General features: G+C 37.0%; 2 protein-coding genes across 6 annotated transcripts; both read left to right on the top strand.

Annotated features, from left to right (window-relative positions):
- The first annotated feature begins 1,916 nt into the window (after positions 1-1,916).
- Positions 1,917-11,650, top strand: LOC116299548 (uncharacterized). 3 transcript variants are annotated; one of them, XM_031708223.2, is made up of 7 exons: positions 1,917-2,653; positions 3,585-3,726; positions 5,738-5,947; positions 6,699-6,875; positions 7,357-7,471; positions 7,686-8,809; positions 9,998-11,650. In XM_031708223.2, the coding sequence occupies exons 1-7, from the start codon at positions 2,056-2,058 to the stop codon at positions 10,032-10,034; spliced, it is 2,403 nt and encodes an 800-aa protein (XP_031564083.2). In that variant the 5' UTR covers positions 1,917-2,055; the 3' UTR covers positions 10,035-11,650. The 3 variants fall into 3 exon arrangements, with proteins under 3 accessions (XP_031564083.2, XP_031564084.2, XP_088889407.1); XM_031708224.2 differs by having other exon boundaries at positions 1,918-2,653; positions 9,994-11,650; XM_089033281.1 differs by lacking the exon at positions 9,998-11,650 and having other exon boundaries at positions 1,921-2,653; positions 7,686-9,429.
- A 639-nt stretch (positions 11,651-12,289) lies between these two features.
- LOC116299549 (protein CBFA2T1) lies at positions 12,290-26,090 on the top strand. Of its 3 annotated transcripts, none has more exons than XM_089033284.1 (11): positions 12,290-12,488; positions 21,438-21,781; positions 21,881-21,970; positions 22,420-22,613; positions 23,204-23,258; positions 23,334-23,379; positions 23,887-23,949; positions 24,032-24,126; positions 24,475-24,622; positions 24,862-25,118; positions 25,194-26,090. In XM_089033284.1, exons 1-11 carry the CDS (start codon positions 12,443-12,445, stop codon positions 25,494-25,496), a joined length of 1,641 nt encoding a protein of 546 aa, XP_088889410.1. In that variant the 5' UTR covers positions 12,290-12,442; the 3' UTR covers positions 25,497-26,090. The 3 variants fall into 3 exon arrangements, with proteins under 3 accessions (XP_088889410.1, XP_088889411.1, XP_088889412.1); XM_089033285.1 differs by lacking the exon at positions 12,290-12,488 and adding an exon at positions 17,528-17,682; XM_089033286.1 differs by lacking the exon at positions 12,290-12,488 and adding an exon at positions 19,418-19,548.
- The last annotated feature ends 143 nt before the right edge of the window (positions 26,091-26,233 follow it).

Here is a 26,233-nt window from a genome sequence, read left to right on the forward strand (position 1 = left end):
CTAGAAGACATTATTCGCGTTAGATGTTTTAGCTGAGTCAATGGGGCGCTCGCTATAATTAAATCTGACGTCATGCACACTATATCAACAGCAGGGATCGTTCTCAAAATACGCTCTTTGCACGCACAGTCAAAATTCGTTGTTTTTCCTTAGTTCAGAAAGCATTCCATACAATCATTCCATACATTGAGAAATATTTCCATTCATATCCAATAAATTATTCATATTTCATTATTACTGTATATAGTAAACAGTGTTCGAATGAATGAGCGTGTATTCGAACACAAGTTAGTAAACAAAGATGATTCTTGGTCTTCGCCGCTAAACACACTCTCCACTGTCGCTTTCTCCTTTTACAAGTCTTTCCTCGTTTCATGATTGACATTTTTACCCAATTTCGTTGCCACTTTTCCAAGTTTCACAACAACATTTGACCAAAAGCCATTCATCATCTGCTTGGTGTAAGCCGTTTCAATTGTTTACCTTGTCTGGCATTCTTTATAAGTCGAACAGCTTCTTTGATCAAATTGCCTTGTCCTATCAGCTCCATTAGTGTATCATAAGATTGAGAAGTTCTAAATGGGTCACAAGTTGGACACATAAACGTGTTCAAAGGCGTTTCACTTATATCTTGCTTAGCTTGTGAATCTTCGCCCAAACTTTGTTGTCGTGAAGCTATAGTTTGTGAATCCTTCTTGACCTTCAGTCGCTCACGGAAATCGAAAATAACATTTTCCAAATCTTCGTTTAATGTTTTGTTCAACCGCATACCACTAGAGCAGTACATTATTTATCCTCTGTTATGAAAATTTTAAATTCTTCTCTAGAGGAAGAAGAGTACTGATGGAAGTAGACTCTAGTTACGGGTGGAAACGTTTTGTTTGGCGAGTTGAAAGCAACAACGCTGTTCCGAGCACGTGTAGAAATGAACAAGACTTCAAAAACAAAGTGTGTGATTGGTTAAAAACACATCACACCAGTCACATGAGTGGTATGCGTGGTATTTGATTGGTTAATCGGTTGACATTTGTTACGCTTAGAACACACCAGTTATTTTTGCACAGAAAACGGCGGGAAATTCTATTGTCATGAATAAAGTCAACAACAGTCGCACAAACAAATCAGGTGTCTTTTCTTTTGTCTTGTTTATTTTACTTTTACTAGTATATATTTGTTTATATTTTAGCTTAAGAATTAAAATAAGACTAGGTACATTTAGCCTGGTTCAGCCGGTATAATTTCTCTCGCAGGCTAGGTAGGTAGCCAGCGGGTAGCCAGCATTCTTTCATATGTCCCTAATTCACACGACTTCTTCTTCATAAAAATCGATTGGGATTCCAAGTGATTTAGTTCGTGTTTTAGTTCGTGTTTGTTTTTCCTCACCGGAGGGTACATAAGAAAGTAGAGTGGTGTTGCTTGGCCCGTGTAGGAAGAATGATAGTAGTTAGACCGCAACTCCATTGTTTCACGGGCCAAATAAAATCACTCTATTTCACCCTATAAACATTCATTTATTTACTCTATTTATGATTGTTATGATTTTGTTATTTTTTGTCTAATTCAGGAGAACTAAAAACAGGTTTAGACAAAGAAAAATTCCATTCCTCTTGCCCGGGTCCTGTTGCGAATGGCTGGGGTAGATTGGCAAAAGGCTTATCCAGAGGCTTATCAAAATATCCTTTCAACACCTTCAAGCTTTTGTATTTCATATTTCATATATATAATTTAAAGAGTACCAAGCTATGGACCTTCAGTGAGCACCAAACAATGGCTTCACGTCGAGGCTAGATCTATAGTGTTTATCCATTTATTATATTTCATCAACTCCACTACACAAGTGTTTTTCCGTTTTAGTTGATCTCGAAACTCGTTGAACTCGAAACTCGTTGAACTACCGTAGTTCAGTAAGTTTTGAAATAGAGAAGGCAACAAAAAAAAAACCTTGAGTTTCCTGTTGGAATTGTGTAAAAGAAAGAATGACTGTGATTGGCTGACCAGCTGACATTTGCATTGTTGGTTGCCGAACACCGATCGTCGTCCATTTCATAAGGCAAGATGGCGAAGCATAGCTGGAAAACAAGTCTAGAGGACAGTCAGATAGCAGGACTTTATGATTTGGGAGAAAAATTAGGCAGAGGACACTATGCAGTCGTTAAAACTGCAAGACATGTATTTACTGGCGAACAAGTAGCAGTCAAAGTGATCGACAAAACAAAACTAGACGAGATTTCGAGGGAACATCTCATGAAAGAAGTACGGTGCATGAAGCTTGTACAACATCCAAACGTCGTTAAATTGTACGAAGTAATCGATACTAAAACTAAACTGTACCTTATCCTTGAACTGGGCGATGGTGGAGACATGTATGACTATATTATGAACCATGACCGTGGTTTAACCGAAGAAAAAGCTTGCTATTTTTTTCGACAAATCGTACTTGCCATTGACTATTGTCATAAGTTGCATGTCGTACATCGAGATTTAAAGCCTGAAAATGTCATCTTTTTTAAGAACCAAGACTTAGCAAAGCTGACAGATTTTGGATTTTCCAATAATTTTATACCAAATCAGAAACTGGAGACCGCTTGTGGATCTTTGGCGTACTCAGCACCCGAGGTTTTACTAGGAGATGCTTACGAAGCGCCTGCTGTTGGTAAGATATTTAGAACTGGTTAATAACAACCAACCCACGTAAATTCTTTACTTTCCTACCAACCATTTTGATTTATTATTGCAAACTTTAAGCTCCGAACTAGTGAAGATGTTTTTAAAAATATTGGGTTTTTTTCGCTATCCTTTAAGCTTTAGTGAAAAAATGTCTAAGACGATCTTCATATTTAAAAACAATCACCATGAATATATTTGCTTTTCTTCGTACATTTTGGAATCGAGTACTTGAAGGAGAAAATATGTTCAAAACTGCTTTAACGATTATGTGAGAAATTATAAATTATGAAATTATATTGAAAACACAAAGAATAAGAATGTCTTGTAGCTGGACCGTCATTTTTGATTTTTAAAATATTCCTGTATGTTTTTGATTTTCAAATTTTTCCTCAGCATCGAATGACATCTTCCGCTGTATTTACCTCGATATTTTCCATGTTATCTGTATTTTTCGGGGCTTGATTACTTTTCCCCCCTGCATTTTATAATGTTAATACGAGAGGGCAAAAAGTAGAAAATCTTGATAAGCATTATTATATAAGCTTACATATTTACATACATTCAAATTCCATATTTGCGCAAATACTTACGAAATTTCAAAATTTAAATGCACATTCATCGATAAATATCAGATTTATTTAAGATTACAAGAAAAAAGGATATATTTTTATTTAAATAAAAATATGTACTTATGTTATAAACCATCTCAAAGTTTTTTATTTTTACCCAGAGGTATATTAACAGACGATGTTGTGTTAGCCAAACGTGTGTTTGATCACGCATCATTCTCTTTAGAAATCTATTTTACATCTGTAATAGAGAAAGTATCATATTGTATTACAGCATGTTGTTGTGAGTCACAATACCATGTAATAGTGGCATGTCTAATGTTATACATTTTTGTTCTTCTGTTATAGACGTATGGAGTTTAGGTGTCATTTTATATATGTTGGTCAGTGGTGAAGCACCATTTAATGAAGCCAATGACAGTGAAACATTGACGAAAATAATGGATTGTTGCTATCAAGTTCCATCACACGTTTCCGGTCTATGCAAAAGGTAATAATAATACACTATTGGTTCAGTATTGAGTGGCATTTTTCTACCTTAGAGCTAGCCTCATTGACTTAAAAATAGATTAATAAACCTTTCCAAATTCACGTGGATGACCACCAACACAATGGTTTGAAGTTGAGACTAAATTTTATTTAGTTATTTAGCAAGTTTAACATCAACTTAAAACCATTGTCTTGTGACCAGTCAAGCAAATTTGGGAAACAGGGCCATAGCAAGGGGAGGTGCTAGGGGGCCCCCTGCCCCGCCCCCCAATAATTTTTCAACTGCTTTGGCTAGTATTAAGAGGTCATAGACCAAATGCAAAACTCCCACCGATGTGAGGCTTAAGTTGTGAACAAAGGAATCTGGTATGATTCGTGACTTTTGAATTACACCAGATTACTTTGAATCACGCCAAATCCCTTTGTTCACAACTTAAGCCTCACATCGGTTCAAGTTTTGCATTTAGTCTATATGTAGCAATAAGACACATCATTACACTACGAAGCTGGCTGTGTCATGATTCATAAAGTATACAGAATACTACTAGATGTAAGTGTAACCTACAGCCTCCTAATTAACAACAATTTCATCAAATTGGTGAGGTTTAGGGTTAGGTTAGAGTTGTGACCAGTGCAAATGAACGTTTGGTTGTCTTTCAATCTATACACAATAAATATTAGCTTCTAAAAAGACCTCTTAACCTTGGATTTAATGTTTTCCCATTATAGACCATAATCATTCCCTAGAATATCATTTCTTTGTTTAACAATATAACATGATAAGATATTGAATATTATCCTCAAGAGAATGACACATGGTCTAAGGTAAAGAGGTCTGTCACTGTCAGACCATGACAACAATTCATGCATATAATGAAAAAATATTACCATACATTCAACAAAATTACTCTATTCTGATTGGACTAGAGGAGTTAAATTGTTAATTGTACCCTGTAAAGTCCCAATTAAGTTGTGCAATCTTGTTGAATGTACAATAAACAAAAGTTCTCATGATTTTCTCATGCAATTCGGAATTAGTAGATACTCGTGATGTTTTGAAAGTTCTCAAATTGGACTTGCCTTAAGGTAATTCCCTTGAAAGAAATTTTGCCAATAATTTTGTCCTTAAAGTTGGCATGGACATTAATTATGTTATGGACATTTATAAACTGCAATAAAAAGATGGGGTCACCATTCTTGTTTTTTTTTTTCGCTAGATGCTCTCCAAATATGTCAATCTATGGGTTTTATAGTGAAATGCGGTAGCAACCGGAAGCTGTAATCAAGAACCTTTGTTCACCGTTAAAAGTACTTTCATATAACAAAACGTACTTATAACTTGAAGTTTGCTAGATAATCTTTGCTATTAAATCATCAAAATCATTGGATGACTATGATTCTTGAATTATTAGTGAAAAATGCAGGTATATGCACCTCTACGAACGTCCAAAAATTGCACATGTCAACTATTCCCATCAAAATATTTCAAAATCTATCCAATAACTTTCCTTCATATTTTGATATATAATGACAAGCATCGCATTTTTCTGAAGTAAAAAATGGGGGTCACCAGGGGTTTCAATAGAAGGCGGCTACTGGCGGTTTATCGCCGGGTACTTACCTTCATACCGCCGGCTATTTTGCAAATCATTCTTAATAAATAAGAAGTAAAATTTGTGGAAACAGACGTGTACTTTTTAACTTCATCCATCTACTTCAAATATTATTGAAAGCCCTGGGTCACCCTTCTCGTTTTTGATTTATCTTGAAAAAACATCTCAGAATAGTTGAAAATTGGTTTTGAACATGTTTCTTATATAGTTTCCGAATGAAAAATGCCTAAACTTTGTTAGTTCCATGCATTTAGTTGCATGCGCAGAAAAATGTGCAGTGCAAAACAAGGGAATTACCTTAAGCCTCATCCAATTTTGAAAACTTTCAAAACACCTTTACTAATCAAATCCGAATTGTACTCAAAATCATGTGATTTCCTATACTAATTCATTCCTCAGCCTTATATCCCGCATGCTTAAACGTGAACCACATCATCGTGCAAGCATAGCAGACATAATAAAACATCCCTGGTTACAGCAAGGCAATACGCCATTAGTGCCATTTGATGTGCCGCTGGTAGCAGAATTACCACTTACACCAGAAGAACACCTGATATTAGTGGATAAGATGGAATCAGGGAACATAGCCACTAAGGAACAGATCTTGAGGTTTGTAAACACTTACAGTAGATTGTCTTCAGGGAAGAACAAGTAAAGACTGAGAAAGACAGGACAAGACATGGAAAGGGCAAGACAGGGCATAGCATGGCAGGCCATTACAGGACAGGGCAGGATAGGGCATAGCATGGAAGGTCATTACAGGACAGGACAGAACAGGGCATAGCATGGCAGGTCATTACAGGACAGGGCAAGATAGGGCATAGCATGGCAGGTCATTACAGGATAGGGCAGGACAGGGCATAGCATGGCAGGTCATTACAGGATAGGGCAGGACAGGGCATAGGCATGGCAGGTCATTACAGGACAGGGCAAGAAAGGGCATAGCATGGCAGGTCATTACAGGATAGGGCAGGACAGGGCATAGGCATGGCAGGTCATTGCAGGACAGGACAGGATAGGGCATAGCATGGCAGGTCATTACAGGACAGGGCAGGATAGGGCATAGCATGGCAGGTCATAACAGGACAGGGTAGGATAGGGCATAGCATGGCAGGTCATTACAGGACAGGGCAGGATAGGGCATAGCATGGCAGGTCATTACAGGACAGGGCAGGATAGGGCATAGCATGGCAGGTCATTACAGGACAGGACAGAACAGGGCATAGCATGGCAGGTCATTACAGGACAGGGCAAGACAGGGCATAGCATAGCATGGCATGATTTATTCTCTCAGCAGATTTTCAGCTTGTAAACTTCCTCCTACATTATAAATAACAAAATGTAAATGATTTGTAAACAGGTCTCTTCAAGAGGATCCTTACAACCACACTGCTGCTACATACTATCTATTGGCAGAACAGCTTCGTAGAACTAAACCAATAAATGATGTTAATAGCCCTAATGCTGCAAAGAAAAAGAAACGAAGTCGAGGTTCAGTAACGGAAAATGCCTTAAGAGCACACAGAACACCCTCAAGGTATCATTAACTTTTAACTATTACAACTACAAAACACTTTTATCAAACGTTAAAATAAGTCAGGACAAGGCTAACTCATAGGTTGGACACTGTAACAACCTTAACCATGGACTGTTCAAAGACAGGAAACAGCTAACTTACAGATAAAACCCTGTAACAACCTCTGTGATGATATAAGCCAAGGCACAGCTAACTTGCAGATCGAACCCTGAAACAACCTCCGGGCTGATCTAAATCAAGGCATGGCTAACTCACAGATCGAACCCTGAAACAACCTCTGGGCTGATCTAAATCAGGGCATGGCTAACTCACAGATTAAACCCCTCACAGATTGATCCAAGTCAGGGTAAAGAGAACTGGAGCAGTGGACTTTGGGATAACACTAACTTTGATAGATAGACAAACAAAATTGAAACAACCAGCTTATAACAACTTGTATAGTTTATGCACATTTTGAAGTACTTGAATGGTTTTGCCACAGGCCATCATCTGCAGAAAGTGATAGTGGTTCGGAAAAATCCAGTGACAATAGTCCAAGAACAAGCTCTAGAAGACTGGTGCCAAGAGAAGGACAAATCATGAACAAGATCATCCAGGTACGGTGTAACACTTTTGTGTTACCATATCACTGATGTAAAGGGGAGCCATGCCAGTGATATATGGAACCTAACAGGGTAGGGAGGGTTACTGGGTTCATCCAGGTACACTATGTTACATGTAAACAGGGGGGTCATGTCAGTGGCATATGGGATGCAGGGTAGGGAGGATGTGGTAACCATTAACAGTATATGCCTGTTATGTGGTTTTTAGGCTCACGCAATTGAAGTTGACGAAGCTTTACATAGTTCCATGGAAGATGATGATGGGAATCTCATGGAAAGTCGTCGAATATTCCGTTCGTTGGACGACTTTGCCTCAGGATCTTCATCATGTCGTAGTTCGGAAGACAACATCAGGCCTTCTCTTGTTCCTTCTAAACCACGGAACCGTAGACAAATCAACTCGCACATGCCTTTAGCTAAAGCCAAGAGTACACCCTTACATTTGAACCAAATATTTGAGGAACGTGAATCAGACTTAGATGACAGTCCAATGAACTCTCCTCGAATAGAACGATCGCGTAAGCACACAGGTGGTGGAGCCATTAAACCAAGACGAACCCCGAGACGTTTATCACCCGTTACTTCATCTGGGAGCCGACGTTCATCTAGTTGTAGCAGCTCAGATGATGATGATTTAGATAAACACATGAAAAGATTGAATACAAGCTCTAGTTGTCGACGAAGCCCAAGACAATATCGCCGAGATGACAGTGGAAGTGAAGGGGACGGTGGACTGGATGGAAGCGGTAGTAGGAATAAACGAATTGAACATTTAGGTCATGCGACTTCCAGTCAGACTACAAACGATGATAAAAGCTCCAAGGGTAGTACTCAGCAACAAAATGGAGGCGGAAAAACAAACTGTTTGAATAGAAGTAACTTCTTACTCCACAGTGAAAACAAGTTTACAACCCTAGACTGTATAGATGAAAGTAATAAGGAAAACATGTTTGGAGAACAAGGGACGGGTACTACTACTACTGATAATAATCACAAGTTACTAAAGGAAAACGCCTTACTAGTCAGTAACCTTGATGAATGTGTGATGTTCCAGGATGGCAATGATAGGGCAAATACTGCCCCTTCTGATTACAGCTGCCTGGTATCTGAACGCAAAGGCAGTGCTGTCAAGTACATTCATAGTTTTTCGGAACTAGAAAGAACTCTAGTAGAAAGTAATGGTGATATTTTGTGTAATGGTGGGTCAGGTAAACGGGATTCACTTACACCAACCGATCTAGAAAACATTGACATGAAAGTCGATGTTAAGAGGCAGAAGATTCTCAAATCAGAAACTCCTGGCCTACAGGTCCTACGATCACCTTCTGTTAGGTCAGTAACCAGTGAGTGTTGTCAGATATTTTAGAAACCATGTATTCACTAACAAACACTCAGAAACCATCTGACTTGTTCAATGCTACATTACTTCTTACCCACTTTCTGTAGAGTGCAAACAATTAATCCGTGAAACACTAATTACTAAATAGTACAAAATAGTGCTAGTTAAACAATAGAAAACAATGGAATTTGCATGAAATTGTGCTATTTAGTATTACTAAAGTTTCACGATTATATTGTTTGCACTCTATTCAAGCTGCCGTTTAGAACTCTTCTCTTCTTTTGTATTCTCCACTTTTCGTCAAACACACAAACCTTTATTTATTCTGACACAATCGATTTATGATTTGTTGCTCACGCAAAATCACTCGAAAATTTCATGAACTAAAGTCTGTGTTTTGTATATTCAACGAGAAGATAAGACAACGAAAATTTGATCCATATTCTTAAGTATTTCTCATTTTAACGCACTTTTTAACGTAATAATTTATTGGCATTGATAGGGAGTATGTATAGATTGTATGGTACTGGTAATCTATAGTCTACGCATGCGCACCATGCAGATGCTGCAATGTAAATAGAAAGAATCAGAAAATAAAATTTTATGGAATGTATGCATCAACTCATGATCACAAGTATGATATGGATCGTATTCATTAGAGGAAAGGTACCGGGTGTTGGGGGAATTATTTGTTGCGCAGGGACTGGGAAACGCCCTTAGGTAGACCGTACTCACATGATTCTATATACCTATTTCATTAACCGTTGTCATCGCCAAAGGCAATAGGGGATAGGAGATAGGTCATCCAAGATCCAAGAATTAATAGCTCGAATGACTTGTGTTCTCTTCAAGAACATGGACCTTAGTGTTGGGACTGATTCATTGTTCTCTTTGTATTGAAACGAAACCATTACCATGTCGCGTTTGGCGATGAAAACATTTATTGAAGTAGGTGCATATAATCGAGCTTTACTCGGCATAGTGTAGCCGATTCCTGCCTAGCTCTTAGTGGCAGATCATCGCCCAGTTACCTATCGTTGCTGTCAAGCTATGTAATTCTAAGGACTTTCGATCCCAGGATAGGTAACGGCGTACCAGGTTGGTGCGCAACTGGGTTTTTTCCTTCTTCTTCTTCTTACTTTATTTACGCAAAAACATCATTTTGTTTCTGTTCCAGCTAGTATTTTTCCATTTACCCATCCCCACATCCCCTCTTGACGAGTACAAAGGACCAGTTCAGCTTGGCTATTCTTGGCTTCGAAACAGATGAATCATAGCATGCACTTTTGCATGACGGGGGTTAGTAAGTAATGCTCAGGTTTTACTGACGCTTTGCAAAGTAAGGTCGATTGGTCGACATGATCATCTGGTCAAAAAGAAGAAGATTTAGCCTCGCTACCTGATGCTGATGATGTGATTTGTCACCGCCCTACGGAGGCAAATATTCAACAAAGAAGTTTGCTCCGTTAATTGCAAAGTTTGTGGTTGGCCTTTTTGAGAGCATGCTGGGCTAAGATTAGATTTAGGCTGATATAATGAATGTTCAATGTCTCATCTCATGATTTGCATTTGCCGTCTTCTGATGATGCGTCGTATAACCTTATCGCGTTCCCAATGCGCTGTATGGTAAAAATATTCATTCTAATCAAATCTAAGCGGCGGCGATTTTCATGTTGGATGTTATGAACGCTACCAAGCGATTCGTTGCTGCTACTAGTTTCAATTACTGCGTTTTTTAATCATAAAAGCCGCGAGAAGTATGATTAAACGAGATGTAAGCCGTAATTGCTCCGGAAACAGTGAAACCAACTCAATATGACTGCCGCATGACTGACAAGATTGGATCGTTCATTGTGGTGATCTGTGTCATCAATCTTTGTACAGTAGTTGCATTAGTTTTGGTCAGATCACTAGAACAACGAATAGAAAGTTTTGGAGTCGCTCTGATCAACTGCTGCCTCTACGAGGCATTGTTTTGTGTGTCTTATGGTAATGTATAGGGGAAGCAGCTGTATTCAATCATCTGTCAATTAAACTCTTCCACGATCAGGGCATAAACCAAATCAAATGCACTTTGGCTTCCCTCGGGTAGTTCTTAATCATATTTTTATCCAGAGTCTAGCTCAACCGTATACTTCCCTGACATTTTTTATTGTTATCTTTCTATTTTTAACAGCCCATAAAAATTAAATTCACTAACAAACACATTGGAATGGTATCCTTGATTCTTCTATTTTATTCAATCAGTCATTTCAGAGGATATGCCAAATAACACGGGTGACGACATGTATAAATATTTTGGTGCTTTTCATTATTGTTTGGCCGAGGACTGATGTTGCCATATATCCTATCATTATCGAGAAACTAAAAGTGATAACAAATAGCCGGAAGATTCTATCTTTCATATTGAAATATCTTATACATCTTATTTACTGGACCCACTGTTGTTGTTTTCTAATTATTATTATTATTATTGTTATTATTATTATTACTATTGTTTGTTAGTGTTGTTGTTGTTTCTTTAGTCGTTTTTTGGGAAGCATATGTTGCACAAACCAGAAAAAAAAAAAGTATTATGAATCAGTGAAAGAGAATACTGTCGTTAATACAAAAAAGAACAAGCCTCGATACATGAATAGGATAAGAATGGAGGGATTGATTTATGTACTGCTTGCTACAGAACTGATCAAAGCCATTTATGCAGGAATTACAATCAATCAATAAGAGAGGATGTAAGCAATATTCTAGATATCATACGACAAGTACGAAACTTTTCAAATAAGGAATCCGTGAAAATAGAAGGAAATGAAATAAAATTAAAAAACAGCCAATCAGCATTCGTTCTCTGCTCGGCTCAGCAGGTTAGTTTGCGCGACTTACTAACCTGTCACTCACCTGTCACGTGGATATTCACGGGGATATGATATGCATGAGATCAGTGCTAGGTGTTTGGTAGAGTCACATGATGCCACGAAAACACCTGCTTTAGCTTTTCCTATTAATTACGACACATCGCATGTTGATTAATCTTGAAAAATTTGCTTTTCATAATTGGACCCAGCGTGCTGCTTTCTAAGCATCAAGTTGTTTATTCTGCCTTCAATTATATGATATTCATCTCTCTGTCTCTTTGGAGGAAAAAAAAGGCCATCTACAACAGGATTTGCCAACAAAAACGAAGACTTACTCAAAGGAGAATTGACAGTCGCGTTTTAATTTCCTTTGAAATAAGATAAGAGAAAGAAAACAGAAAAATATACGAAAAGGTATCGATTGCGCATGTGCATATCTTGTGATGTGGAGCTTCAAAATTTAACAATCAAGTCTAGTAATGCTATATATTTTGGCAGCCCACAAATGTCAACAAACCTTCTCGGTGAATGCATTAGAGCATTTGGTATAGCAGCTGCAGACATACATAGCAAGTCGCCGGTCGGCTAGTAAGAGTAAGGGACGGACTAACGAGCCATCCCCTATAAGTTTACTCAGTATTTACCAGCTAAATAAATAACAGTCGTCTTGTATGCAAAGGTGACTCGATTTTTATTTCTGCATACAAAAATCTTTTTCACTCTTCGGAAAGAAAGTATTCATCAGCAAGAAATCACAACAACAAATCAGATTCAATGTTGGAGAGCGGTTTTTCCAAGATTTACCCCGATCGAACTTGCTGTAAGTATCGTATTATATTTTTATACTCATCTCATAGAATATTCCTTCTTGAAGGCAGAAAAACATTTTATTACAAGATCGGCTGAAATATTTTGTAGATATGGCATCAGGCAAGGTATAGTAGTCCGCTAGGGGCGGATGATCAAGTGTATATATAGTAGACTGTATAGTATATGAATCATGATCGAGCTGTGCATGGAGTTACCTTGAGGCAAGTACTACTGACTTAGTGTTCCGAAATTGCAGTCAGGATTCATGATTTATTATAAATTGAAGTTGTCTCTAACTTAGCATGTGTGGATCTACCCTACACTTTTGTCAAGAAATGAACAAAAACGTATAAGTTAAAAGCGCACATAAATCATCAGGCATGATCAATTGACATTGACACGTAGATCTGACGGGAAGAACGCTGCCTTTTATAAATAGTTTGACCTATTGCGGTCAGGACTACGTAGTCCGTAATAATGTTTTCTTATATATTATATATTATATTATTTAATATATATAAATCATATATAATATATCTGTGAGACACATGACCTTGATGTCATCAATAACTAGTGTATGCATGCCTGCTGTCCATCCACAATACTACCCGAACTAATATATGCAGCACCATCAGTTTAAAGGTTTTTAACTAATTTATATTTATGTGTTTCTGCATGACCTAATACGGGATGTATATTGTATGAGTAACGAACGCTAGATACATCATACCAGAAAATGAAACAAATACAGGCCCAAGGAATGCATTTTTGTTAACTGCGTTCGTTTTTCTGAAGGCTTTGGATACATTAATTTATTATTAACAAAAAACAGACAGATTTATTCATTTGGTAAAACTTTGGTAGGACTGGCTGTCATATACACATGCACTGTGACTAATGAATAGAGAAAATAGACGTACGGGACAGCTGAATACATAACTAAAACCACATCAAGTCAATATAACAATCCTCAGTTCAGCTTAGCCGTCATCTATTAGCTTTCTTCCTGTTTCATTTCGAGGTGATTAAACAGCAATCTGTCGTCATGGAGACAGAAGCCTTTCGTCCTTGTTTAGCATGCTAAACGTATCTCATAAAGAACACGTAGAGCACGTATAGGGCGGATCACTCACTGATTCAAATCCATTGAGTCTAGTATCTTATTAATCAAGCATTACTGATTAATGCTGGATCTCTCGATGGATAACTTTTCCATCGTTTCCTAGGTACCCCTAGAGTATGCATCACATCAGGACACAACAAGTTTTTTCCTGTTATACTCCTGGTTTCTACAGCAAACGTTTATGTTCAGAAAAATGTATGTACGTTAACTAGGCTCTACTGGTATTGAATAAATATGGACGAACACTGAATTATTTCACTAAACACTAACCCTCATCAATATATTAGTACTACTGACGAGAAGAACACTTGATCTCAATAGATTGTTACATGTGATCGGTTAACGTGGATACGTAGACATGCGGAAACTATTCATGCACATCGATCCATGATGGTCAGCGGACAACTGATCATATGACTGACGCAAAGTACTACTTTGAGTTGTAGTTTTTAAATTAGGAAATTCGGTGTTTTGTTAAAACATGAGGAAAATAGTCATTGTTGATGAATGACACCTTGGATTGTCCAAAATGATGCATGACTTGTATGTGTAGCGGCTATTCAGGTGGTATCAGAGAAGGACTTCTATACTAAGGGTGAGCCGGTCCGACTGAGTGAATGATACTGAGTAGCAATATTTTTGATTGTTTAATATCCTATTTTTAAGCAGTTACATCAGTTATTATTCCTTGTTTCTTGATTGACATGAATAGCCCTGGTCAATGTTTTGTCATCCGTCAATCAGGATTCCATGGTGACTAGACAGGTAAACCCGCTGTACTTCAGGCAGGTGCATGGGACGCGTGTTGGCTATTCATTATATGGAAGCTAGTAAACTGGATACATAATGTCAAGGTCAATAAGAACTGTTTGACTGTTTTGGATCTTACTAATGATAAACTGTACGTATTATGGATTGGATACTACGAAGACTAGAAAGACACCCGGTTTATTGCTGCATCAGTCAGTCAGCGAGAGCGTCATCGGATCATGATATGCAGGTCACTCTTCAGGACAGATGAAGATAAAGGATACTCACTTGTTCGACACGTGCTCTGCTCAGGAACATGATCTAGATTCACATCCATTCAGCCTGGTTATAGTTTATCTTGGTCAGTTGTAACCTTATGTCAATGATCCGCGATCGAGGGGTTGAGTTTCATTTATTTCTTATTCGTCATTTTCTTTTCTTTTTACATTCCTGCTCGACGTGGAAGCTAGTTTATTTCTTTACCCTCGTCGTATTCATACTTTCTTCAGTCCCGGCGGTCAAACACAATTTCATTCTAAAACGGGTTTACTTCCGTTTTCGCTGCGACAAAATGTGTTGCACACGTGTCTTCCAATGACAATCATGCAATGCCGATGGCGTCTGGTTGCTAACAGCAACAATTTCTTGTACAAGCCATGTGTCAATCACTGGATGATCATATTGCCAGGATATTCTACACAGTATAAAGATTGTTTCTTACTATGATTACCATAGTGATAAATGAAAGCGAAACTGATTTCATTATGACAGCCTGTTAGTTACAAAACTGCAGACCCACAAAAGTATTTGGATCGACACAACTAATACTCGCCAGTAATAGGCTGTAGTTCTGTACGAAATGCCTTGAATTCTATCGTAACTCTTTATTGTCAACCATCGACTGCCGACCATCAATACTTACATTGAATCACTCAATGGTTTGCTTTTGCAACAATACTATAGAAGCTAATTACAACCAAACCACCACATAACATAAAAATAATTTATGATGCAACAATATTCAACTATCAAGACTATCAATGAATGTCTAAAAGAGATTTGAAGATATTGGATGATGATGATGATAAAGGAGAAGATAATGAAGATTCATGTACGTCCACGATAGTAGATTGTATTAATATATCCCACGATACGTATATATATCCATAATTTGCTATCGATAGCAAAGATGATAATAGCCTCATCAATAACCAGTTCGGCTATAAAATTGACAATTATTTGTCGTAGAAATGCACGGGATTTTTAACCGAAGTGTATAGTAATAAGTATTACCAAGGTATGGTCTAGAATCCCCGAAACAAACTTTGAATATATTAATAGTAAAGAGCCTCTGGCAAGTCTAACTTAACCGAATGATCAACTATACATAAATCATGGCTCCATCTCGGCTTACCGCAATGGACCCTGGTACATAACCATAACAGCTGTTCTGTTAATGGCCAAGGAAAATTGGCGCCAAACATCATCAAAAAGTCTGCAGTGCCTTAGCTTATCGAGTGAGCGCGGGGGCTGTTCATTTGGCAGCCAAACAGAGAGAAAAAAACCATAATAAGTTTTTGAAACCAGCTGCTACCGAAATGAAAATAGAGGCCACAAACTGCTTTGATGTAAGGATGAAAAGTATGAATGAATACTAGGTCATTAAAAACCAACCTGTGTCATATAACCACATTCTCTTTTTCTCACAACAAACACTGACCAGAAGTTAAGATGCCAGTTAAATGTGGAAAAACAAAAGTTCGAAAAACCATTTTCTCAGTTCTTAGTGAAATTAAATTCAAACATGTCAATAAAGTAAATGGTATTTATTTTTAGAGCTTGTGGCTAATCTACACAAGCCACCAATTACAGTATATACTTATATCCAGCCTGAATGGATGCACGATTCATATCGATCTGGCTCACGTTTCCGTTCAAAATTTATTCTGTGTAAAAATATAAAGCTTCAAAACTAATTGACGTGTTTTTATTTCAAAAGCATGCTGACATAAAAGTGTTGGACATAAAACAACAACAATCCACCTAAAACACCCCTGTCATTTTCTTTTCAACCACCAGATGTCAAACTCTTTTTCTTTTGATCGATTTGTTTTGTAATGTTTCACGTTCTTTTGTGTTTATGACGCAGTATTCTAGCCAAAATAGACACCGTCAGTTTTTTTTCTCTGCTAATGATATTCAATATTCCTACTTGACTCTATCTAGGAAATGACATGACCATATTTCTGTAATGAACCATTTTCTCATCAGAAAGGCTTTATTGATTTAAAGAGCTGTACGAATTCCGGTTACTGTGGAGGAGCAAAATGAATAATCAAGAAGATTTGAAAATGAGTTTTTTTAACAAGAAAAAGGATTGGCTGCATGACTCTCTTTTGCGCTTTACTTTATATTACAACCGACAATATTTTTAACGGTACGCGCGTAAGAACTGAAAAAATCGTAATTTTGCTTTTTAGTACTTGAATAATTTTTGATGAAGATTATAATAAAGACACATATCCAAGCTGGAAATGCTCATTTGGAGCGATCGTTCGATTAATGATAAGGTTTTCGATGCTATAATGAACTCGCAGCAGGATAGAGAATTTTTTCATCAGTATGAGTGTGACGGTGATTCAGGCGTATTGCTATTTAGTATGTGATCATATAGTTACTACCAAATTTAATGTTAAAAAAATGTAAAATAGTTCCAGGAATCAAAATAATGTGATCCAATCGTGATTAGAATTTTCGTGAGATTTTCTCAAGTGAGATAAACTCTTGGCGGCCCATACCAACTTAAGCTATTTACGCAGTAGAGAGAGCTTTTCTTTACACAGCTTTTTTGCGAGAAAAACTTCACTACACTGGCACGTTATCATGCACTGGTCAACTCTGATCGAAGATATAAGTAACGAAGCCAGTCTTTCCACTAGATATGTTTCCATGGAGACGCGACTAGATTTTAATTGACTTGGTGGTCGATGCAAGTTCGCCACACCCTCGTTACGAGAAAACGTTCTCTAAATCATTAATATGTGATACTGAGGCAGATGTAAATAATTCACGCACTTATATGTCAAACGCGGACTCTGTGTTAATTAATAATAGCACACAGCTCGCCTGCAGCTGTCTTGGCTGACGTAATGTCCCGGATGTACAGGTGTCCGCTCCAAAGAACACAACTTCGATGTCAGAACTACAAAGCTTTGGTTTGACTATACCAAGGCGGTTGCAACAAGACAAGCAGGCTTTCGTTGGAGCTTTTGTAGTCGAACATCAGGATAAATGAAATTCAGAGCCGGGATGAATCACGCTAAATATAGCGGTAGGCAATCATTATGGATTTCTTATTTTATGTCTTCAAAAATATTTTTATTTTCAAGTTCACTTTTTTTTAACATTCGCTCGATTAATTGATATTCGCCTTTCGCTTCAAGACCTCATATAATTTCCAGTGGCATTTTTATCATTACATCGTATAACATTTTCCCTTTGGTCTAGTGTAGTGCCCAGAGTGTTTTGTTGCTGACAATGTTTTCGTGAGATTTGAAGTGAAACTTAAACACTGTTCGTGGTGTTGTGGTAATAGAATGGATCTCGATATCAAATGTAAATGGCAAGGGATAGCTAGGTACTACAAGTCCTAACCTGTAACGCGTGGATCAGTGTCAGTACATCATTTTTTTCATCATCGTGTTTCCCATTTTGATGGCACGACAGATGTTCATTAATCAACTCATCCAGCCAACAGTACGGTGTACACGTGCCTAGACTTGACCAATCACATCGAGGAAGGCTGTTCAATGTTTTGCTGGCGTTTCGGCTTTTGTAAATGGTTTTTAAAGACTCCGGACTGGGAGAAAAATATCAGCGATTTTAGCTGATTTTACATTCAGAGGCTTTCTTTCGAGCTAATTTTTTAAAAGGATGTCTTTTATCTCGTAATAGCCTTTAAGGGAAGAAATAAAATACGCATCCATGAAAAAGCTTTTCAGCGGATATCGCACTTTATTTACTCCTATAGTTTTCTCAAAACATGTGTTAGTTTACTCTAATGGATGGATGATAAATAATTCACCGGGAACCATGAATTATGTCATTGAATTCATCTATTTTTCTTGTGATAGGGACTGAATCGCCAAGCAAGCCATAACACTATTTAGTCTTCTCAGCATATATTCAAATCTCTTTCCAACATGTGTTTGTGAAAATCAATCAGTAATTCACAAAGTGCCCAACTATTAGTATGATGTTGGTTGGCTCCCCATCTCAGTCTTTCCTCATTACGGCCAGCCTGTCATCCATGGCCAAATTTAGAATAAGTCAATCAAACAACGAGCGAGCCACATTGATGCACCTGCAGTAGGTCCCGGATGTACAGGTGTATTGCACGAATATTTCACGAATATGCATGGCACCTGAAAAAATTTAATTAAGAAATGTTATCTTTGACATGAAGATGAAAATTCAAAATGCATACCGAATTTGAAAAAGGTACCGTTATTTAACGATATTCTTTAAAACCCCTTTCTTATTTCCTATAAGATTTTATTTCTAAGTTTTATTCTTAAAAGCTTACGATTCTAGGACATTTTTTCTTCTTTAAGTAAAAACGACGAAATTCAAAATTTAAAAGCTAAAATTGATTTCAATTTGTTTTTACTCCTTAAACAAAGGAAATCGTTGAAAATATAATACATAAATCTTGGCTCGTGGTTTTTTAATTTTAAAAATCTCGTATATTAAAATCATTTAAGTTTCATAGTAACAAATGCCGTTTGCTGAAGAAAAACGTTTACTAAGTAAATCCTATGAGAGAACTTTATAAGGAAAATTTAAACATGAGGTTAAGAGGTTTAGAAATTCTGTACTTGGAATCATATTGTTCATTGGAGTAAAATAGCTATAATACTATGTACTGATGGATGTGAAAGTAATGTTTTGTGAGGTGTGATACACGTGCAGTGTTTTGTGGCTGTACCTCTATACTCCTATGTATATATATATATATGTACCAGCTGCATATATATGTATATAATTAATAATCGATAACAAGACATGTGACCAGTGACGTCACAGGGTAATATGGCCGTCGTTGTGATGGCTGGTCGATCAATGGAAGAGAGTCAGTTGGTTTAACGACTCTTGTTTTTTCTGCTACGGATTATTGTAATGCCGGCTGTAACTTCAGGTAAAATATATTCCGTTTCCTTTATTGATGTTAGTTTTATAGTACAGATTGTCTGAGTTTGAATTGGAATCGTATTTGGTAGAGAAAATGAGCGAAAAAAGCCATCATGCAAGACTAGTGTCGCTGTTCTTGTTGTTCAATGAATGTGCTATCATGTTCCTCTATTTTTGTCTTTTTTTCAACTCTAAAGCAATCTTACACCTTAATAATCATTTGAATTTGTATTTTTTCCTTATTATTTCAGTCTTACTAGAAGATATTCAGGCTTTTCTTTTATTTTTCTTCTGAACGGTCTAATAATTTATTGATAGCCTTTCGTCTGATTCAAGGCTTTGTGGTCTTTGAAGACTTTATTTTGTGTATTACGATAGAATATCAAGCCTTTCTGACGAAATTATTGAGTTTCATCCATAATATGAAACTTATGGCCCAGTAACACAGTATTTATATCGCCACATTGGTAGAAATAAAGCCATTTTGATCCAGTCATGGTCAGCTTCGCTTTGTTTTTTATTCCTTTCTTCTTTGTGTTTCGTTTGCAAACGAGTAAAGTTTTAAGAGTTCGTTTTTTCTCTATAAATCCTTAGTTACTATGCTACTTTACTGTATTAGATTCAGAACGTTTAAGTCTTGAGTTGGCCAAGGATTATTATCATAGCTTCAATAATCTTCAATTTTTTTGCTGGGCGGATATTTTACTAGTCTACTGTTTCATAGCCTCTCGTATAGCAGTTTTTGATTGAAATTTCTTATACTTCTGTTGGACAATAAACTCTTTGTAACTACAAAACAATTGTAAGGAGTTTTTTTTTCGGGCGGAAAGGACGGAAAGGCTTATTGCGAATCCTACGTTTGTAATTGAATTTTGCTAACAACATCTGCTGTAGTGCGTTTTGAATGATTTGTCTTTATCTAAAAACCTGCTTCCTATGGTACGAATATCCTCTACATATGTCTTATTACTATTCATAACCTTTATAGGTGAATATTCTTGTATGATTATGCTTGGCGTATTTCACAGAGGCAATGGTTGAGCGAATTCTTATCACTTGGCTGGCTGCAGCATTTAGAACATCTGCACGTACTATCAATATCAAACTACATCAAAGATACATGGATATGCCTTCAAATAATAATACGAAATGCTGTCTCTTGGTCTAGAATAACAGAGATCGAATAACTAGAAATGATCTAGATGGTTGGCAGCAGGCAAACCAAGCAATGGCCATATCATTCTTTACATATCCACCATTACAAAACACTAAAATCTGCATATGCTAACGAGACTTGTATTGGATGATAAAACCTTATAATTCCTTAAACTTTCAGCTTTCTCTGAATTGCAATGACATAATTAAGATTCAATCTATGAAATTAGGAAATGTGAAAAGTTTTTGCAAAAATATGTCTTTTGTGATCAGTTAATATGAAATATTTTGCTATGTTGATATGAGGTGATCCAGCAAATCTTATTGTGATATTTAAAGGAAATATTTCTATATTTGAGTGAGTGTTCTCCCAATGGATTATCTAATTTACATTACAAGATGACCAGATTTAATCAGTCAGACTTATAATAGATCAATCACCAAACGAACACAGAAAGATGGTCACAGCCTATTCATATATATACATATAATGCTTCTCCTATATTGTTGTCCTATTAGGAAGGATTAATTTTAGTTTTAGAGGTTTTAGTTTTATGTATTTTTCCATGTTATTATAATTCTTAGCAATACTGGAACAGATTTAATAGTTATGCATTAAATGCCATTGCTAACCTAGTTGGATTTTTATTTGCTTATTCAAATCATATTCTTTTTTCTTTCTATAAATATATACATATATAGAATATTTTGTAATGATTTCATGTTTTCTATTTCCGGTAGATCTGAGAGAGGCAAGCATGCCAGATTCCCCAACTGATACAGCTGCACATCCTCCAAATGGACCCCCTGTGTCTTCACCAACGTCTAATTCGTCAGCACCAATAGTTGCTGATGTACGGTCAATATCCAATGCAACATCTCCAGTAGTGAATGGGATCCATTCAAGTCCTACTGGTCCAATATCACCTACAGGTATTGGTAACTCCCTCAATCAGCTTCCACCTGCATGTGGTGCAAGGCAGTTAAGCAAACTGAAAAGGTTTCTCACTACTCTAATGCAGTTTGGCTCAGATATATCACCAGAGATTGGTGAGCGTGTACGAGGACTTGTTATGAACCTTGTGGTAGGTATCCTATGTTCACACTATTGTCAAATATTCATTTATTTTATGATGCAGTACAGGATTCAGTTGATAAGTGATGTATGGTTGTTTTTACTTCAGAACTCTACAATATCGATAGAGGAATTTCATACCCAGCTACAAGAAGCCACCAACTTTCCACTCAGACCTTTTGTCATACCCTTTCTCAAGGTAATCATGGTTTTTGTTTGTTTCATGGATATTTCATGGATACATTTATTTACCAACAAGAAAATTGCTTTTGTATGTTTCTGTTTAGGTTGACATTAGATTTTCAAAATTTTTGAAAATTATCAGGATTTTCCTTGTCATTGCTGATATTCTTCTTAATACATGATAGACCATTTTGGAGTTCCAAATTACTGCTGTGTTTCTTGATTACAGACTCATTTACTCAGGGTTAGCCTAAATACCAATGTTAATTAGTAAAGAATTTACAACTTCAACAATACAAAACACTTTGAAATTCCATGGACCTTGACTGGAACACATGAATATTCTGCACAAAGTAGTGGCTAACCCTGAGCAAAAGGGAACTCGAAGCTGAAATATTATTAAATTTTTAATTCATTGTACCTTTGGAAGCAGTATCATTATGTTTTTAATGCTACAAATTGCAGGCTAATCTTCCTCTGTTACAACGTGAACTACTACAATGTGCACAAATGGCCAAACAGACACCACAACAATACCTTCATCAGCATGAACAGATCCTACATGAGAGAGATGGACCACCATTGGACACTGATGAATTAACTCCTTTAGAAGTCAGTGAAAGTGGCAAAAGAAAAGCACCCAGCGAGAGTAGAGAAAGGTATGTTATAACCTATAGTACACTTCTTTCTTGAAGTGTTGTTAATTTGATGGAGAGAAGCCAAAACTTAACACATAAAAGCCTTTACTGGATTTTTCTTCATCACAGAAACATGAACAGTGCTCAAATTTTTGGTTTTTGTTTGGCTTATCTTTATTGATTGATGATTTTGATTGATAATTTGTGCAGTTGATAAACTGTCTTTCATTGTTAGTGATGATCTGCGTCTGGTTCAGATGCCACATTCATCATTATTTAAGGAACATAAAACATGCATGCGTGTCTCTGTACAGTAATACAAACATGCTGGGAGCTGTACACCAAGAGAGAAGCAAGGAACATGAGGTGTAGCTGAGTGTTTTTCTTGCTTCTCAAATGCTCTACAGCTCCTAGAGTGTTGTATTATAGTACAGAAGCATAAGCAGCTGTTTTATATTCCTTTTATAAAATATTTTTTAATGATTTTGCATTGTCTCTGTCCTCTGATATAAACATGGTAGCCAGCCAATCAGTGCTAATTAATAATCAGTGATATAAGTCTTTAGTGGTTTACTTTTCATATGCCGTATTATAAATATTTATTCCTGTAGGCCACAAGATTTGCTAAATCGACCCAAAGAAAATGGTGTCCCTGAATTATCCATGGTAGGTCAACATTTTATGTTAATGCTTAAATGCTCAATTATGCAGAATATTAATAACATCTTTGATATCTTTCAGATGATGAATGACATAGGCAAGTCATCGCCAAAAAGACCATGCTTGGGTATGTCAAATAAGGATTTACATGTTTATGAAATCTGTAATAAATCTTGTTTTCTGCTTGGATTGGACTCATGGTTTGTGAAAGCACACAACAACATGTACACAAATAATTATTTGTATCCAAAAAATATATATATAATGAAAATCCAAAAACCTGCTTGCTGTGCTGTGCACAGTTATAAAGAAGTGAGGAAGGGTTGAGAAGCACTTGCTTGTTCTGTCATTGAATCCCTGCTTTAGAACTGTCAACATTATGTATGCTTGTAGTTGATGAGTGAAATTGTCCTTCAGTAGCATAATATTGTAAATTAGTTAAAAAGAATCATTTGAGGCCGTGCACTGCTATAGATTTCTTTATTTTGTGCCTGAACTTTCGTCAATCACTGACATCATCAGGGGTGGGAATGAAAGAATACATACATATTATTCATTCTTACCTTGAAAGTGCCAGCAGCGGGTAGACTGTTATGATTACAGTATTGATAGTATTTTTCTCTTCATACTACAGCCAACAACACCAACCTTCATAAACCAGGTCAACTGCGTATGGAGGATCTCACAATGCCATTAGGTAAAGTGTCATACTTATACTGTACCATTCCAGTGAATGTCATGTATGTGTATTTATGGCAGTGTTTGCATTGTGATTCTAGCTGGCAGTTCACGTGAAGCTGAAGCAACAGACACAATCAACATGTTAGACGGTAAACATGATGCTATGATGGATGACTGGAGGCATGTTGACACGGTAAATATACCCATATGAGCGTAATAGCACAAAAGAACAAATCAATTTTAAAAACAACACAACACTTTTAAATTTGAAAGACATGTTTCGACTTGTTGACCTAAGTCAGTGCACAGATACCCTCACACACTGAAGCCCCGGAACAACCTCTGGGCTGATTTAAATCAGATCAAACCCTGAAATGAACTCAGGACTAATGTAACTCAAGGAGTCATGGCATGCATGGATTATGCATAGATCAAATAGGAATTAAGCTTTTTAGTTATTTTTAATCATGGGGGAGACGTACCAGACTCTACTTACATGTGATGATGTTTGTTATTCTAATGTGTTTTTGTACTGTTGTAGATGCTACAGTGTATAATAGGCATGGTAGATAAGACAAAGAGAGCTGTGTCAGTTTTACAGCAAAGATGTCAACAGGACCGAGAAGAGCTTCTGACATGGGCAAGAAAAACAGCCGATGAAACTGAGATGGAAATCAAACGACGAACAGGTGAGCCGAAAGATACAGATAGTTGTCAAATAGTTGCTCGACTGTCGGGGGTGGGGGAGGGGATGGCAACTTATATATTGTTTGACCTTCTCCACTGTGAATCCAGCTGGTCAGATTGCGGGTTCCATTCCTGCTGATGCCACTCATGAGTACAGTTTGTTAGCTTACTGTGGGAGACTCTACAATGACTTCCGCCATGACGTGAAATAAAATATTTTTTTCTTTTCTCTTTTTTTAAGGGGAACTGATGGCAAAAACAATCAAACAAACTGAAGAGCGCGTGTCGGAGGTTAAACGTCGGGCTGAAGAAGCTGTTAGTGATGTGAAAAGACAAGCAGTAATTGAGCTTCAGAAAGCCGTTCGAGCTGCCGAAGAGAAAGCAAATGAAGCAGTTGCTGGTGCTCATGTCAAGATGGAAAAAGCTGTGTTAGAAGCACGACGTGCGGCCACTGAAGAAACTATTGCCAACAGTAATGTGCAAACAGATTCTAACGAGGTAAGTAAGATCCTCATCCTCATACACTGCTTGTGTAAATATTTTTATTGATGCAAATAATATTCTTGATTCCAGAGCTGCTGGAATTGTGGTCGCAAGGCTACAGAGACGTGTAGCGGCTGTAATGTTGCTCGATATTGTGGCTCGTTTTGTCAACATAAAGATTGGGAAAATCATCATCATGTTTGTGGTCAGCAAGCATCTGGTGGGAACAATGAAAGCCCTTTATCCAATCCACACACAGCTACTACAGGATCACCTAAAGATTCCAGCAGATCTAATAGTCCCGCTGCTACTTCTAAGCTCTCTACTCCTACCACCTCTTCCGACCCTATTACGTCACTTAGCGATTACGTGATGAAAACGCCTTCAACTTGAATGTGAATTAGCCCGTAGTATTGACATTCCCTGGACGGTATACTCTGGGGAATAACACTGTAAACGCATGTGCAATGACTTTACAAATTAGGAAGAAAATGAAAAGAATTGACGTCTTGGAGATACTGAATGAAGAAATATATATATAGCAATTAAAAGGTGACAGCCAACTGGCTAGGACTTCAGAACATCTCTCGCTTGGCCCCTTGCAGCAGTTCATACCTTGGGGGCTTTACTTAATGAATTCATTAGTACGAGTAAAAAAGCCAAGCTTATACAATTTGTCGATGAAGAGTACGCGAAATGCGATCCTTAGAAACACTGATTATGTCGTACAGAACTTCTGTATTGGGTGGGATTCAAACAAGCTAATGTAAATAGCTCATCAATATTCATAAGACAACGTAATCCAAACCATTGGGTAATTTAATCATAAAGTTATTTCTGTAATACATTGAAGCTATGTTTACCTTCCTTGTTTCCGAGTGTTTTTTAATGTATACAATTTCAATAATTGCTTGTTGTTTTGTCATTGTCTCCATGTTTGTCTTTCCTGTAAATATATTAAATAAATAAAATACCAGTTATATTTCAGTGCCTGTAGATTGACTTCCTTAAAAACATTTATTATCAAGAATGCGAAAGCCGTGTTTTAGAGATTTCTTTCAAGATAACATTGCATAAGTTGAATAAAAAGCAATGTCAAAGATAGCATGGTCTAAAAAATAACAGCCGCC

This window comes from Actinia tenebrosa, unplaced genomic scaffold, assembly GCF_029948245.1.
Source record: "Actinia tenebrosa isolate PJP-AT-01 unplaced genomic scaffold, QUT_ActTen_1.0 PGA_scaffold1__47_contigs__length_23844297, whole genome shotgun sequence".
NCBI lineage: Eukaryota > Metazoa > Cnidaria > Anthozoa > Actiniaria > Actiniidae > Actinia > Actinia tenebrosa.

What these genes read in the sequence shown, in the direction of transcription:
- LOC116299548 (XM_031708223.2), top strand. Translation starts at nt 2,056, where the DNA reads ATGGCGAAGCATAGCTGGAAAACAAGTCTAGAGGACAGTCAGATAGCA. An exon ending in TTACGAAGCGCCTGCTGTTG is followed by an intron (nt 2,654 to 3,584) that starts GTAAGATATTTA and finishes CTTCTGTTATAG; the next exon opens with ACGTATGGAGTTTAGGTGTC. An exon ending in GTTTCCGGTCTATGCAAAAG is followed by an intron (nt 3,727 to 5,737) that starts GTAATAATAATA and finishes TTCATTCCTCAG; the next exon opens with CCTTATATCCCGCATGCTTA.
- LOC116299549 (XM_089033284.1), top strand. Translation starts at nt 12,443, where the DNA reads ATGTTGGAGAGCGGTTTTTCCAAGATTTACCCCGATCGAACTTGCT. An exon ending in TTGTCATACCCTTTCTCAAG is followed by an intron (nt 21,971 to 22,419) that starts GTAATCATGGTT and finishes TACAAATTGCAG; the next exon opens with GCTAATCTTCCTCTGTTACA. An exon ending in GGAAATCAAACGACGAACAG is followed by an intron (nt 24,623 to 24,861) that starts GTGAGCCGAAAG and finishes TCTTTTTTTAAG; the next exon opens with GGGAACTGATGGCAAAAACA.